The sequence below is a fragment of the Mobula hypostoma genome, chromosome 23 (genome assembly GCF_963921235.1).
Source record: "Mobula hypostoma chromosome 23, sMobHyp1.1, whole genome shotgun sequence".
In the NCBI taxonomy this organism is placed as follows: Eukaryota; Metazoa; Chordata; class Chondrichthyes; order Myliobatiformes; family Myliobatidae; genus Mobula; species Mobula hypostoma.
Window position 1 is genome coordinate 3552864 of NC_086119.1, and position 14603 is coordinate 3567466.

At 50.8% G+C, this 14603-nt stretch overlaps 1 protein-coding gene across 1 annotated transcript in view; it reads left to right on the top strand.

The window, feature by feature from the left end:
- The first annotated feature begins 8535 nt into the window (after positions 1 to 8535).
- smtnl (smoothelin, like) overlaps positions 8536 to 14603 on the top strand; it is a 37006-nt gene continuing 30938 nt past the window's right edge. The window contains exon 1 of the mRNA XM_063031489.1: positions 8536 to 9067. Within this exon, the coding sequence (XP_062887559.1) occupies positions 8774 to 9067 (294 nt within the window). The 5' untranslated portion in view covers positions 8536 to 8773. The remainder of the gene's footprint in view (positions 9068 to 14603) is intronic.

Consider the following 14603-nt stretch of genomic DNA (forward strand, 5'->3'; position numbering starts at 1 on the left):
TGCCGCCACAGCCCATGCGCCTGATCTTGTCAAACAGATGCAGATTTACACTCAGCTCCCTGAGATGCCTGCACTCTGAGTCATACCTGAAGCCTTTAACCCCTTCAGTCCCACCACTGCTCATCCAACCCGCAGTCCCCCGGCTCAGTCAGACTGTTGCTGCAATCCCAGGCCCCGCCTAAAGCCCACCCCCTTTACTCAGCACCACCCACCCCTGAGAAAATCCCAACCCCCAGCGATGCAAGGGAGATGATTTCAGAAGCAGAATCTGATCGCCACGGTAGTATAGCGATTGGCGCGACGTTGTTACAGCTTGGAGCGTCGGAGTTCAAAGTTCAACTCCGGCATCCTCTGTAAGGAGCTTGTACGTTCTCCCAGTGACCACGTGGGTTTCCTCCGGGTGCTCTGGTTTCCTCCCACGTTGCAGGTTGGTAGGTTAATTGGTCACTGTAAATTGACCCGTGATTAGGCCGTGTTAAATAGGTGGGGTTTTGGGTGGTGCAGCTCGCTTGGCCTGAAGAGCCTGTTCACTCTGTATCTGAAAATAAAAACTAATTAAATAACCCGAATTAGGTTTATTTTCACTGAAATGTTATGAAACTCGGTGTTTGGCAGCAATACAGTGCAGCACATAAAGATGACTATAAATTACAATAACAGTATATAAAATCTAATCAATGGTGCAAAAACAGAGCAAAGTTGAGAGGTAGTGTCCATGGGTTTGTGGACAGTTCGGAAATCTGATGGCAGAGGGGAGGAAGCTGTTCCTGAATCGTTGAGTGTGTGTCTTCAGGCTCCAGTATGGCAGCAGTGAGAAGATGGCATGTCCTGGGTGGTGGGGGTCCTGAACGATGGATGCTGCCTTTTAGAGGCATCGCCTTTTGAAGATGTCCTCGATGCTGGGGAGGCTGGTGCCCATGATGGAGCTGGCTGAGGTTACAACTTCCTGCAGCTTTTCCCGATCCTGTGCAGTGGCCCCTCCACACCAGACGGTGATGTAGCCAGTTAGAATGCTCCCCATAGTACATCTGTACAAATTTGCCACAGTCTTTGGTACCAGACCAAATGGACTCAAACTCCGAATGAAACTGAGCCTCTGTTGTGTTTTCTTTGTGAGGGCATCGATCTGTTGGGCCCAGGACAGATCCTCAGAGATGTTGATGCCCAGGAACTTGGACCTGCTGAAAGCTGGATGCGGACTGGTGTTTGCCCACTGACACCCAACTGGTACTGTCCCAGAAGGTCGGACTTCTGATACTCCGCTCCCACTAACAGCAACATCAGTTCCGTTTGTGGTTTTGGTTTAGGAGTAACATTGGCCCAAGACCCTGGGGAATCCTTTTCCTTCCACCTTTTCCTTCCACGAGGAGTGGACTGTCGTTCTCCACACTCAGGTTCCAATGCAGTTTTATTTGTCACATGTACATCGAACCGTGCAGTGAATTAGATTGTTTGCATCAATGACCAACAGATCTAATGGCCGAGAGTGGCCACACATTCCACTGCCAACACAGCACGTCCACAATGTTCAGCTGAGAAACAACAACAGCAGCAAGACAAAACCCTTCCCCACCCACCCACCGACAGGTCTCCAATAACAGGACAAGCCACCCCTGGGCCTCCGACCTCCAGTCCCTGGGCCAGACACAGTTATCGGGTCTCTGACTTCCAGACACTCTGACCCAGGGGCCTTAACTTACAGGGTCGCCAACTTCGGTCTTTGACCTTTGGTATTGACCCCAGGACTCTGTTGGAGGGGGGGCCTCCGCTGTGGTCTGATTCTTACCCCCCCCCCGCCCCCAGTGCAGCCGCCTGACAAGGTCGGCATCTCCACACCAGTCAGGACTATGTGCTGCACTCAGGCTACCTCCACCACCCCCAGTACCCAGCTCCACACAACCTGCTTCAACCCTTCCTGCTCTCAGCTGTCTCCATGATCCCAGCCTCAGTCCCCCCATGGTTCAACAGACTGCTGTCTGGAACTTCCCCCTCACCTCTCCCCTCTCCCTACCCCCTCACCTCTCCCCTCACCCTACTCTCCCGCCATGATTCACCAGAATGCTGTCTGGAATCTCCCCCTCTCCCCACCCCCTCACCCCTCCTGCTTCAGTGACCATCTCCATCTCTGGGATCCTCCCTCCCAATATTTCCCTTTCTTTGACTATTCTCTGAGCTCTGATGGTGAAGTCACTATATAAATGCAAACTGTTGTCGTGATGTTATTTAATTTTGGAGATACGGTGCAGAACAGGCCTTTCTGGCCCAACGAGCCATACAGCCCAGAAACCCACTATTTAACACACCCCAGAAACCCACTATTTTATCACAGCCCAGAAACCCCCTATTTAACACACCCCAGAAACCCACAATTTTTAACACAGCCCAGAAACCCACTGTTTAACACACCCCAGAAACCCACTATTTAACACACCCCAGAAACCCACAATTTTTAACACTGCCCAGAAACTCACTGTTTAACACCGCCCAGAAACCCACTATTTAACACCGCCCAGAAACCCACTGTTTAACACAGCCCAGAAAACCACTGTTTTAACACAGCCCAGAAACCCACTGTTTAACACAGCCCAGAAACCCACTATTTAACACAGCCCAGAAACCCCCTATTTAACACACCCCAGAAACCCACAATTTTTAACACTGCCCAGAAACTCACTGTTTTAACACTGCCCAGAAACTCACCTATTTTAACACTGCCCAGCAACCCACTGTTTAACACCGCCCAGAAACCCACTATTTAACACCGCCCAGAAACCCACTGTTTAACAAAGCCCAGAAACCCACTGTTTTAACACAGCCCAGAAACCCACTGTTTTAACACAGCCCAGAAACCCACTGTTTAACACAGCCCAGAAACCCACTATTTAACACAGCCCAGAAACCCACTGTTTAACACCGCCCAGAAACCCACTGTTTAACACAGACCAGAAACCCACTATTTTAACACCGCCCAAAAACCCACTATTTTATCACAGCCCAGAAACCCACTATTTAACACAGCCCAGAAACCCACTGTTTTAACACAGCCCAGAAACCCACTGTTTAACACAGCCCAGAAACCCACTATTTAACACAGCCCAGAAACCCACTGTTTTAACACAGCCCAGAAACCCACTGTTTAACACAGCCGAGAAACCCACTGTTTAACACAGCCCAGAAACCCACTGTTTAACACAGCCCAGAAACCCACTGTTTAACACAGCCCAGAAACCCACCATTTAACACAGCCCAGAAACCCACTGTTTAACACCGCCCAGAAATCCACTGTTTAACACAGACCAGAAACCCACTATTTAACACACCCCAGAAACCCACAATTTTTAACACTGCCCAGAAACTCACTGTTTAACACTGCCCAGAAACCCACTATTTAACACCGCCCAGAAACCCACTGTTTAACACAGCCCAGAAAACCACTGTTTTAACACAGCCCAGAAACCCACTGTTTAACACAGCCCAGAAACCCACTATTTAACACAGCCCAGAAACCTCCTATTTAACACACCCCAGAAACCCACAATTTTTAACACTGCCCAGAAACTCACTGTTTTAACACTGCCCAGAAACTCACCTATTTTAACACTGCCCAGCAACCCACTGTTTAACACCGCCCAGAAACCCACTATTTAACACCGCCCAGAAACCCACTGTTTAACAAAGCCCGGAAACCCACTGTTTTAACACAGCCCAGAAACCCACTGTTTTAACACAGCCCAGAAACCCACTATTTAACACAGCCCAGAAACCCACTGTTTAACACCGCCCAGAAACCCACTGTTTAACACAGACCAGAAACCCACTATTTTAACACCGCCCAAAAACCCACTATTTTATCACAGCCCAGAAACCCACTATTTAACACAGCCCAGAAACCCACTGTTTTAACACAGCCCAGAAACCCACTGTTTAACACAGCCCAGAAACCCACTATTTAACACAGCCCAGAAACCCACTGTTTTAACACAGCCCAGAAACCCACTGTTTAACACAGCCCAGAAACCCACTATTTAACACAGCCCAGAAAGCCACTATTTAACACAGCCCAGAAACCCACTGTTTTAACACAGCCCAGCAACCCACTGTTTTAACACCGCCCAGAAACCCACTATTTAACACAGCCCAGAAACCCACTATTTAACACAGCCCAGAAACCCACTATTTAACACCGCCCAGAAACCCACTATTTAACACCGCCCAGAAACCCACTATTTAACACAGCCCAGAAACCCACTGTTTAACACCGCCCAGAAACCCACTGTTTAACACCGCCCAGAAACCCACTGTTTAACACCGCCCATCAACCCACTGTTTAACACCGCCCAGAAACCCACTATTTAACACAGCCCAGAAACCCACTATTTAACACAGCCCAGAAACCCACTATTTAACACAGCCCAGAAACCCACTGTTTAACACAGCCCAGAAACCCACTATTTAACACAGCCCAGAAACCCACTATTTAACACAGCCCAGAAACCCACTATTTAACACAGCCCAGAAACCCACTATTTAACACAGCCCAGAAACCCACTATTTAACACAGCCCAGAAACCCACTGTTTAACATAGCCCTGAAACCCACTATTTAACACAGACCAGAAACCCACTATTTAACACAGACCAGAAGCCCACTATTTAACACCGCCCAGAAACCCACTATTTAACACCGCCCAGAAACCCACTGTTTAACACAGACCAGAAACCCACTGTTTAACACCGCCCAGAAACCCACTGTTGAACACAGCCCAGAAACCCACTGTTTAACACCGCCCAGAAACCCACTATTTAACACAGCCCAGAAACCCACTATTTAACACAGCCCAGAAACCCACTATTTAACACAGACCAGAAACCCACTATTTAACACAGACCAGAAACCCACTATTTAACACAGACCAGAAACTCACTATTTAACACCGCCCAGAAACCCAGTATTTAACACCGCCCAGAAACCCACTGTTTAACACAGCCCAGAAACCCACTATTTAACACCGCCCAGAAACCCACTATTTAACACAGCCCAGAAACCCACCTATTTTAACACAGCCCAGAAACCCACTAATTAACACCGCCCAGAAACCCACTATTTTAACACAGCCCAGAAACCCACTATTTTAACACAGCCCAGAAACCCACTATTTTATCACTTGTCTAATCACCAATCATGTGACAATGACAAATTGACCTGCTAACATGTAGGTCTTTGGACTGTGGGAGGAAACCAGAGCACCCGGAGGAAACACATAGGGTCATGAGCAGAAGGTACAAACTCCTTACGGATGGGGCCAGAATTGTACTCTGAACAGTCATGGCCCAAGCTGTAATACGTCGTGCGAACTGATTCTGTATTATTGTTCATAGAACATAGAACAGTACAGGCCATTCAGCCCACAATGTTTTGCTGATATTTTGACCTACTTTAAGATAAATCTAACCCTCCACTCCCACACACCCTCAATTTTTCTACCATCCAGGTGCCTATGAGTCTCTTAAATGTCCCTAATGTATTTGCCTCTACCAACACCTCTGACAGGGCGTTCTCTGTGTAACTTCACTGGCTGAGACTCTGTGTGTGTGTGTCTGAGTATCTGTGTGTGTCTTTGTGTGTGTGTGTGAGTGTCTGTGAGAGTGAGTATGGATATGTGTAAGTGATAGTGCACGTAAGTGAGCAAGTGCATCCATGTGTGAGTGATGTGTGTGTATCTGTAAGTGTGAGTTTGTGTGTGAGTAACCATCTGTGTACAAGTGAGTGTGGGTGTGTTTTTGTGTAAGTGTGAGTGAGTGTGTGTTTCTGTGTGTCTGTTTGACTGAGGGAATACATGTGTGTGTGTGAATCTGTGGCTCTATGTAAGTGTCAATAAGTGAATGTGACTTTATGCTTGTTTATGGTGTCTGTGCGAGTTAATGTGTTTGTGTGTCTGTGTCTGCACCCATTAGTGTTAATGAGAGTGTGTTGGTGTAAGTATGAGTGAGTCTGTGTGTTTGTGTGTGAGTGTGTGAATATGTGTGTTTGAGTGAGTGAATGTGTGTGTGAGCGACTCTGTATGTGTATGAGTGTGTGTGTGTGTGTCTGTATGCGTGTGTGAGCGAGTCTGTGTGTGTGTGTGTGTGTGTGTGAGCGACTCTGTATGTGTATGAGTGTGTGTGTGTGTGAGCGACTCTGTATGTGTATGAGTGTGTGTGTGTGTGTGTGTGCGCGACTCTGTATGTGTATGAGTGTGTGTGTGTGTGTGTGTGTGTGTGTGAGCGACTCTGTATGTGTATGGGTGTGTGTGTGTGTGTGTGAGCGACTCTGTATGTGTATGAGTGTGTGTGTGTGTGTGTGTGTGTGTGTGCGACTCTGTATGTGTATGAGTGTGTGTGTGTGTGTGTGTGTATGCGTGTGTGAGCGAGTCTGTGTGTACTGACTGAGGGGGAAGGACAGAGTAGGTCAACCTGGGACAAATGCAGACCAAATTACTTGCTTTGCTTCGACAGTGAAAATGTGTTGTGGGTATAAAGCTGAGACCTTGGAGAAGGGTAGATTCCTCAAAGACACGAAACCTTGACCGTCTGGTAACATGGTGACAGCAGAGTTGGATGGGCTGGGGGGGGGGCGCGGATTCTGGAGATCTGGCCTCGATACAGCAAGCTACCGATTCAGTAACCCCAGGGCTCAGGATCACACAACAAACAGGTATGGCCCTGAACTTTCCCCTTTAAGGGGCAATAATTGCCTCTATTTTGGTCAGAACTTGGCAGGTGTGACTTCACTTTCCACAATTTCTAATGTATGGACTGGAAGACCTTGGGTTAAACAGGGCTCAGCAGGAGGAGAGAGAGTGGGGGGGGGAGAGAGAGAGTGTGTGTGTGTGTGTGTGTGCGAGAGAGAGAGAGAGAGAGAGAGAGAGAGAGAGGTGGAGTGTGTGTATGTGAGGGAGAGAGAGGCAGGGAGGAAGAAAGAGAGAGTGCTAGACAGTGTGCAAGAGGAAGGGGATAGAAATAGAAGGCAGAAGAGAAAGGGGAAGAAGGGGGAGAGAGAGAAAAGAGAGTGAGAGAGAAGAGAAAGTGGGGGGAGAGAGTGCAAGAGGAAGAGAGGGGGAGAGAGAGAGGGGGAGAGGAAGACAGGGAAGAGATAGAGAGAGGCAGAGAGAGATAAGGAGAGAGGGGTGAGCAAGGGTGAGAGAGGGAAATGAGAGGGAATGCAAAAGGAAAAGGGAAGAGAGAGAAGAGAGATAAAGTGCAAGAAGAAGAGGGAGGGAGAGTATGAGAAAGTGTGTGTGTGACTGTGTGTGTCTGTGTGACTGTCCCCCAGTGAGGGTCAGTGTGTGTGTGTGTGTGTGACTGTGTGTGTGTGTGTGTGTCTGTGTGTGTGAGTGTGTGTGTGTGTGTGTGTGACTGTGTGTGTGTCTGAGTGTGTGTGTGTGTGAGTGTGTGTGTGACTGAGTGTGTCTGTGTGTGTGTATGTGAGTGTGTGTGAGTGTGTGTGTGTGAGTGTGTGTGTGGGTCTGTGTGTGTGTGGGGGGGGTCTGTGTGTGAGTTTGTGTGTCTGTGTGTGAGTGTGTGAGTGAGAGAGAGAGAGAGAGAGAAAGTGAGAGAGAGATAGAGAGAACAGCTGTTCCTTGACTGTGTGTTTGTGTGAGAGAGCCTACGTTTTTCTCTCTCTCTCCCGGCGTCTCCAGCCTGACTGATAAGCAATCCTTGAATTGGCTGACGGTGCCGTGACAGTGTCTGGTTACAAGGAGACACTCCCCACCCCTCCTCCATCAACAGTCACTTCCCCCCTCCCCCGGAGCAGCTGCTTCAGCACCCCCACACCACCCCGTCCTGGTCGGCCCCGGCCCTGGCCCTCCCTCACAGTTTGGCAGCGTCCGCCCCGCTGTCTCTGTCTCCGAGACCACGGAGCACATGTGTCCAGGGTGGGGGTGGGGGGGGAGGGAGAGAGGGAGGGAGGGAGTGAGAGAGAGTGAATGTGAGTGTGAGAGAGAGAGGGAGTGAGAGTGAGTGAGTGAGTGAGTGAGAGAGGGAGTGAGAGAGAGAGAGAGAGAGTGAGTGAGTGAGTGAGAGAGAGAGAGTGAGAGAGAGTGAGTGAGAGAGAGCGTGAGAGAGTGAGTGAGTGAGAGAGGGAGTGAGAGAGAGGGAGTGAGAGAGAGCGTGAGAGAGAGTGAGAGAGAGCGTGAGAGAGTGAGAGAGAGAGTGAGTGAGAAAGAGAAAGAGGGAGGGAGTGAGAGAGAGGGAAGGAGGGATAGAGAGTGAGTGTGTGAGAGAGAGAGAGAGAGAAGGGGAGTTAGAGGGGACAGAGAGAGAAAAGGGGGAGAGGGAGAACCAGAGAGTGAGTGACAGAGTGTATACAAGAGACAGAGTGTGTGTGTGTCTGAGAAAGAGAGAGGGACAGAGAGACTGACAGATAGAAAGGGTGGGGGAGTGTGAGACGGCGGGGGGAGGAAACGAAGAGCCGGGTAGAGGGAGGGAGAGAGAGATGGGGGGAGAGTGAGAGGAAGAGACGGTGGGGGGGAGGGAGGGAGTGTGTGAGAAGGAGAGTGGGAGGCGGGGGGAACGACAGAGACACAGATACAGATACAGAGACAGAGACACAGGGTGAAGCCAGCAGTCAGGATCGACTTGCAGGAACTGAAGAAACGCCGGTGTAGATAAGGATACGGGGGGAGGTGACAGACACCGACAGTATCTGAAGGAAAGTTTTACAGCGGAGCTGAGCAACGCTCTGTCGAGTGATCGGGAGCTCCGGGCGATCCCAGGGACACGAACTGAGCTCAATGGAGCCGGAGAGCGTGGATCAGGCGGTAGGCTACTTGGAGGCGGCTCTGCGGAAGGTGGAGCTGGAGGTTCAGGGGGACATGGGGGCGCTGAGACGGGACGTGGAGCAGCGGATCGAGGAGCTGCTGCAGTTGGTGAAGCCGCTGTCGCTGATCGTGGACAGACTGCAGGCGGAGAACCGAGACTTGCGCGGACAGGTCCAGCGCCTCGCTCAGCAGGTGGAGCGGCTGACGGGCAGAGCCGGCCGAGACGCCGACACAGCAGCCGGGGTCTGCAGCGAGCCGGCCGGAAGGGTGAGTGACTGCCGCTGGGTGCCGGACAGGGACAGGGAGAGCGGCCGGGACCTCTCCCATCACGGCCCCGTAACCCGGCTCGTCTCCGCGTCCCTGCAAAAGTGCAAGGGTTCAAAATCCCACTAACCCTCACAGGACGTCTGTCCCCACGTCCCCACACACTGACCACTGGGGGGACGGTCCAGCACACACTGACCCTCACTGGGGGACAGTCCCACACACACACACACACACACACACACACACACTGACCCTCACTGGGGGACAGTCCCACACACACACAAACACACACACTGACCCTCACTGGGGGACGGTCCCACACACACACACACACACACTGACCCTCACTGGGGGACGGTCCCACACACACACTGACCCTCACTGGGGGACGGTCCCACACACACACTGACCCTCACTGGGGGACAGTCCCATACACACACATTGACCCTCACTGGGGGACAGTCCCATACACACACATTGACCCTCACTGGGGGACAGTCCCACACACACACTGACCCTCACTGGGGGACGGTCCCACACACACACTGACCCTCACTGGGAGAGAGTCCCACACACACACTGACCCTCACTGGGGGACAGTCCCACACACACACACACTGACACTCACTGGGGAACAGTCCCATACACACACACACTGACACTCACTGGGGAACAGTCCCATACACACACTGACCCTCACTGGGGGACGGTCCCACACACACACACACTGACACTCACTGGGGGACAGTCCCACACACACACTGACACTCACTGGGGGACGGTCCCACACACACACTGACCCTCACTGGGAGAGAGTCCCACACACACACTGACACTCACTGGGGGACGGTCCCACACACACACTGACCCTCACTAGATGACGGTCCCACACACACACTGACTCTCACTGGGGGACAGTCCCACACACACACTGACCCTCACTGGGAGAGAGTCCCACACACACACACTGACCCTCACTAGATGACGGTCCCACACACACACTGACTCTCACTGGGGGACAGTCCCACACACACACTGACCCTCACTGGGGGAGGGTCCCACACACACACTGATCCTCACTAGATGACGGTCCCACACACACACTGACACTCGTATGGAGTAGTACCGTACCCCGATGTTACAGAGTGACAGACCCATCCCCACCGGTACCATACCCTGGTGTTACACAGTGACGGATCCGTCCCCACTGGTACCGTACCCCGGTGTTATACAGTGACAGACCTGTCCCCACCGGTACCGTACCCCGGTGTTATACAGTGCAGACCCGTCCCCACCGGTACCGTACCCCGGTGTTGTACAGTGACGGATCCGTCCCCACCGGTACCGTACCCCGGTGTTGTACGGTGACAGACCCGTCCCCACCGGTACTGTACCCCGGTGTTATACAGTGACTGACCCGTCCCCACCGGTACCGTATCCCGGTGTTACACAGTGACAGTCTCGTACCCTGGTGTTTCACACTGTCAGTCTTATACCCCGGTGTTTTATACTGATAGTCTCATACTGATTTACAGTAAGCAACAGCTTTATTTGTGAGACATACATCGAAACATAGAGTGAAATGTGTCGTTTGTGTCGTGGGATATGCTGGGGCTGGTTGCACCAAGCAAGTGTCACCATGTTTCTCGTGTCAGTCGTTGCAAGTCCACAACTCGGGAACCCTCATTCACACATGTTTGGAATGTGGGAGGAGACCGGAGGACTCTGGGAAAACCCACACGTCGCGTGCAGACTTGCTGCTGAATGTGGCGGGAATGAAATGGGTGATTGTTGTGTCACGTGTGACACTGACAGCCACGTTACGGTACTGCATTTCGAAGGCAGCAGCTGGGTTCCGCAGCAGAAAGTGAGGGTGCAAGAGCTGCTGATGAACCTTCACCCTGTCTGGTAGGGCAGTTAGGTTCCACGGATGAGGGACTGGTGTACCCCCACCGAGAGACAGAGGGACAGAGCCTGGGGAGGGGGTGGATGGGCAGACCGGGGTCTACACAGAGATAGGGGTCCTCTGATGGTGGAAAGGGAGCAGCAGAAAAGACCATAAGACAATGGAGTAAAATTATGTCAGTCAGCCCATCCTGTCTGCTCTGCCATTCCATAAGACACAGGAGCCGAGTGAGGCCCTTTGACCATTGCCTCTGCTGTCTGCTCCACCAATCCATCATGGCTGATTTATAATCCGTCTCGACCCCATTCTCCTGCCTTCTCCCCGTAACCTTTGATGCCCTGACTAATCAAGAACCTATCAGTCCCCGCTTTAAATATACCCTGTGACTTGACCTTGGTGAATCTATGGCAATGACAGATTCACCACCCTCTCTACAGAAACTCTTCCTCATCTCTGTTCTAAACAAATGTCTTTCTGTTCTGAAGCAGTGCCCTCTGGTCCTAGACCGCCCCCACTATAGGAAACATCCTCTCCACATCCACTCTATCTGTGTCCTCTGGTCCTAGACACCCCCAGTATAGGAAACATCCTCTCCACATCCACTCTATCTGTGTCCTCTGGTCCTAGACTCCCCCACTACAGGAAACATCCTCTCCACATCCACTCTATCTGTGTCCTCTGGTCCTAGACTCCCCCACTATAGGAAACATCCTCTCCACACCCACTCTATCTGTGCCCTCTGGTCCTAGACTCCCCACTGTAGGAAACATCCTCTCCACATCCATTCTATCTGTGTCCTCTGGTCCTAGACCACCTCCACTATAGGAAACATCCTCTCCACACCCACTCTATCTGTGCCCTCTGGTCCTAGACCGCCCCCACTGTAGGAAACATCCTCTCCACACCCACTCTATCTGTGTCCTCTGGTCCTAGACTCCCCCACTATAGGAAACATCCTCTCCACACCCACTCTATCTGTGCCCTCTGGTCCTAGACCGCCCCCACTATAGGAAACATCCTCTCCACACCCACTCTATCTGTGCCCTCTGGTCCTAGACTCCCCACTGTAGGAAACATCCTCTCCACATCCATTCTATCTGTGTCCTCTGGTCCTAGACCACCTCCACTATAGGAAACATCCTCTCCACACCCACTCTATCTGTGCCCTCTGGTCCTAGACCGCCCCCACTATAGGAAACATCCTCTCCACACCCACTCTATCTGTGCCCTCTGGTCCTAGACTCCCCACTGTAGGAAACATCCTCTCCACACCCACTCTATCTGTGTCCTCTGGTCCTAGACTCCCCCACTATAGGAAACATCCTCTCCACACCCACTCTATCTGTGCCCTCTGGTCCTAGACCGCCCCCACTATAGGAAACATCCTCTCCACACCCACTCTATCTGTGCCCTCTGGTCCTAGACTCCCCACTGTAGGAAACATCCTCTCCACATCCATTCTATCTGTGTCCTCTGGTCCTAGACTGCCCCACTGTAGGAAACATCCTCTCCACACCCACTCTATCTGTGCCCTCTGGTCCTAGACTCCCCACTGTAGTAAACGTCCTCTCCACATCCACTCTATCTGTGTCCTCTGGTCCTAGACTTCCCCACTATAGGAATCATCCTCTCCACATCCACTCTATCTGTGTCCTCTGATCTGAGACTCCCCCACTGTAGGAAACATCCTCTCCACACCCACTCTATCCAGGCCTTTCAATATTCAATTGGTTTCAATGAAATCCTGCTGCATTCTTCTAAACACCACTGGCCCAAAGCCATCGAACGCTCCACTATGTTAACCCCTTCATTTCCGGAATCATGCTTGTGAACCTCCTCTCCTTTTGCTAGGACTGGTACAGGTGTTGAGCCTTTGCGGAGTGAGCTGAGGACTGAGGAACTGTCCACGGCGAGGGGTTGGGTGGTGAGTGGCTGAAATGATACCAGTGAATTTGTGGTCACAGTGGGTGTTTCTCTGCAACTCTGATAAAATTCATGCATGAGGCAGCCCCAGTGCAGCTGGTGATGTGAAGATGAACAAGTCAGGAGTGGTGCCCCGCGGGGAAGCTTTGGGCTGCTCTATGGGTAAGCAAAAAGGCAGGTGGAGCTGGGAGCCCAGGTCAGTGTGCAAGGTTCTACCTCAGACTGGTAGAAAATGGAAGGAATTAAAATTTCTAGAGCCACGAGGTAATATTGCAGCACAATAAAACTCTGGTTGCATCACACATGGAATATTGCGTTCAGTTCTGGTCACCTTTTTAAAGGAAGGATGTGGAAGCTTTAAAGAGGATACAGAAGAGATTTACCAGGATGCTGCCTGGATTAGAGAGCGTGTCTTACGAGGATGGGTTGAGTGATCTAGGGGTTTTCTCTTTGGAGTCAAGGAGGATGAGAGGTGGATTGACAGAGGTGTACAAGATGATAAGAGGCACAGATAGAGTGGCATTTGCCCCTGGTTTGCCTCTCTTCCCCCTAGATAGAGACAGCCTAGCTAGCAAACACTGGTACCATGTGAACAGCTGGTTCTTCGCAAGCTCACCTCTCCTCCTGTTCTCACTCTTGCACTCTCCTCACCATGACTCACATCCCCTCCCCAAACATTCAGGGAGAGGGTCACGCTGTGTTTAACTGCACAGAGTTGCTCTTTATTCACAATGAGGGTCACAGTGTAACTGCACAGAGTCACTGTGTATTCAGGGCGAGGGTCACTGTGTAACTGTACAGAGTCACTGTTTATTCATGGGGAGGGTCGCTGTGTAACTGTACAGAGTCATTGTTTATTCAGGGTGAGCATCACTCACTGTGTAACTGTGGAGAGTCTGTGTTTATTCTGAGTGAGGGTCACTCACTGTATAACTGTAGAGAGTCACAGTTTATTCAGAGTGACAGTCACTGTGTAACGGTACAGCACCACTGTTTATTCAACATGAGGGTCACTGTGTAACTGTACAGAGTCACTGTTTACTTAACATGAGGGTCACTGCCTGTGTAACTGTACAGAGTCACTGTTTATTCAGGGTGTAATATTAATTGATAATAATAAAAAATCTGTGTACATACAGTACTGAGCAAAAGTCTTAGACACGTGTATACATAGCTAGGGTGCCTAAGACTTTTGCACAGTACTGTAGTAATGTTATATATAGCACTGTACTGCTGCCATACAAAAAAACCTTTTCATGATATATGTGAGTGATGATAAACCTGATTCTGATCTGGGTCTCTGCTGTGGACTGAGGGTGGGAAGGGGGCAGGGAGAGGGGAATCATGGTTGGGAGAAGGGGAAGGGAGAGGGGAGAAAGCAGAAAGCACCAGAGAGACATTCTGTAATGATCAATAAACCAATTGTTTGGAATCAAATGACTTTGCTTGGTGTCTCAGGGCTGGGTGTGTCTGCACCCACACCACCTGCACCCTGGCATTCCTTCTCTGCCACCTGTTCCACACCCCTCCTGCTCCACTCTCACCATTCCCAACATCCTTCGCTCTTGCCAGATTTACAAACTCGCTCCACTCCATATAGACAAATACAGTACTGAGCAAGTGTCTTAGGCACCATAGCTATGTATACTGAGTGTCCCTAAGACTTTTGTACAATACTGTACAAAGTTGACATAAAGTTCATATACA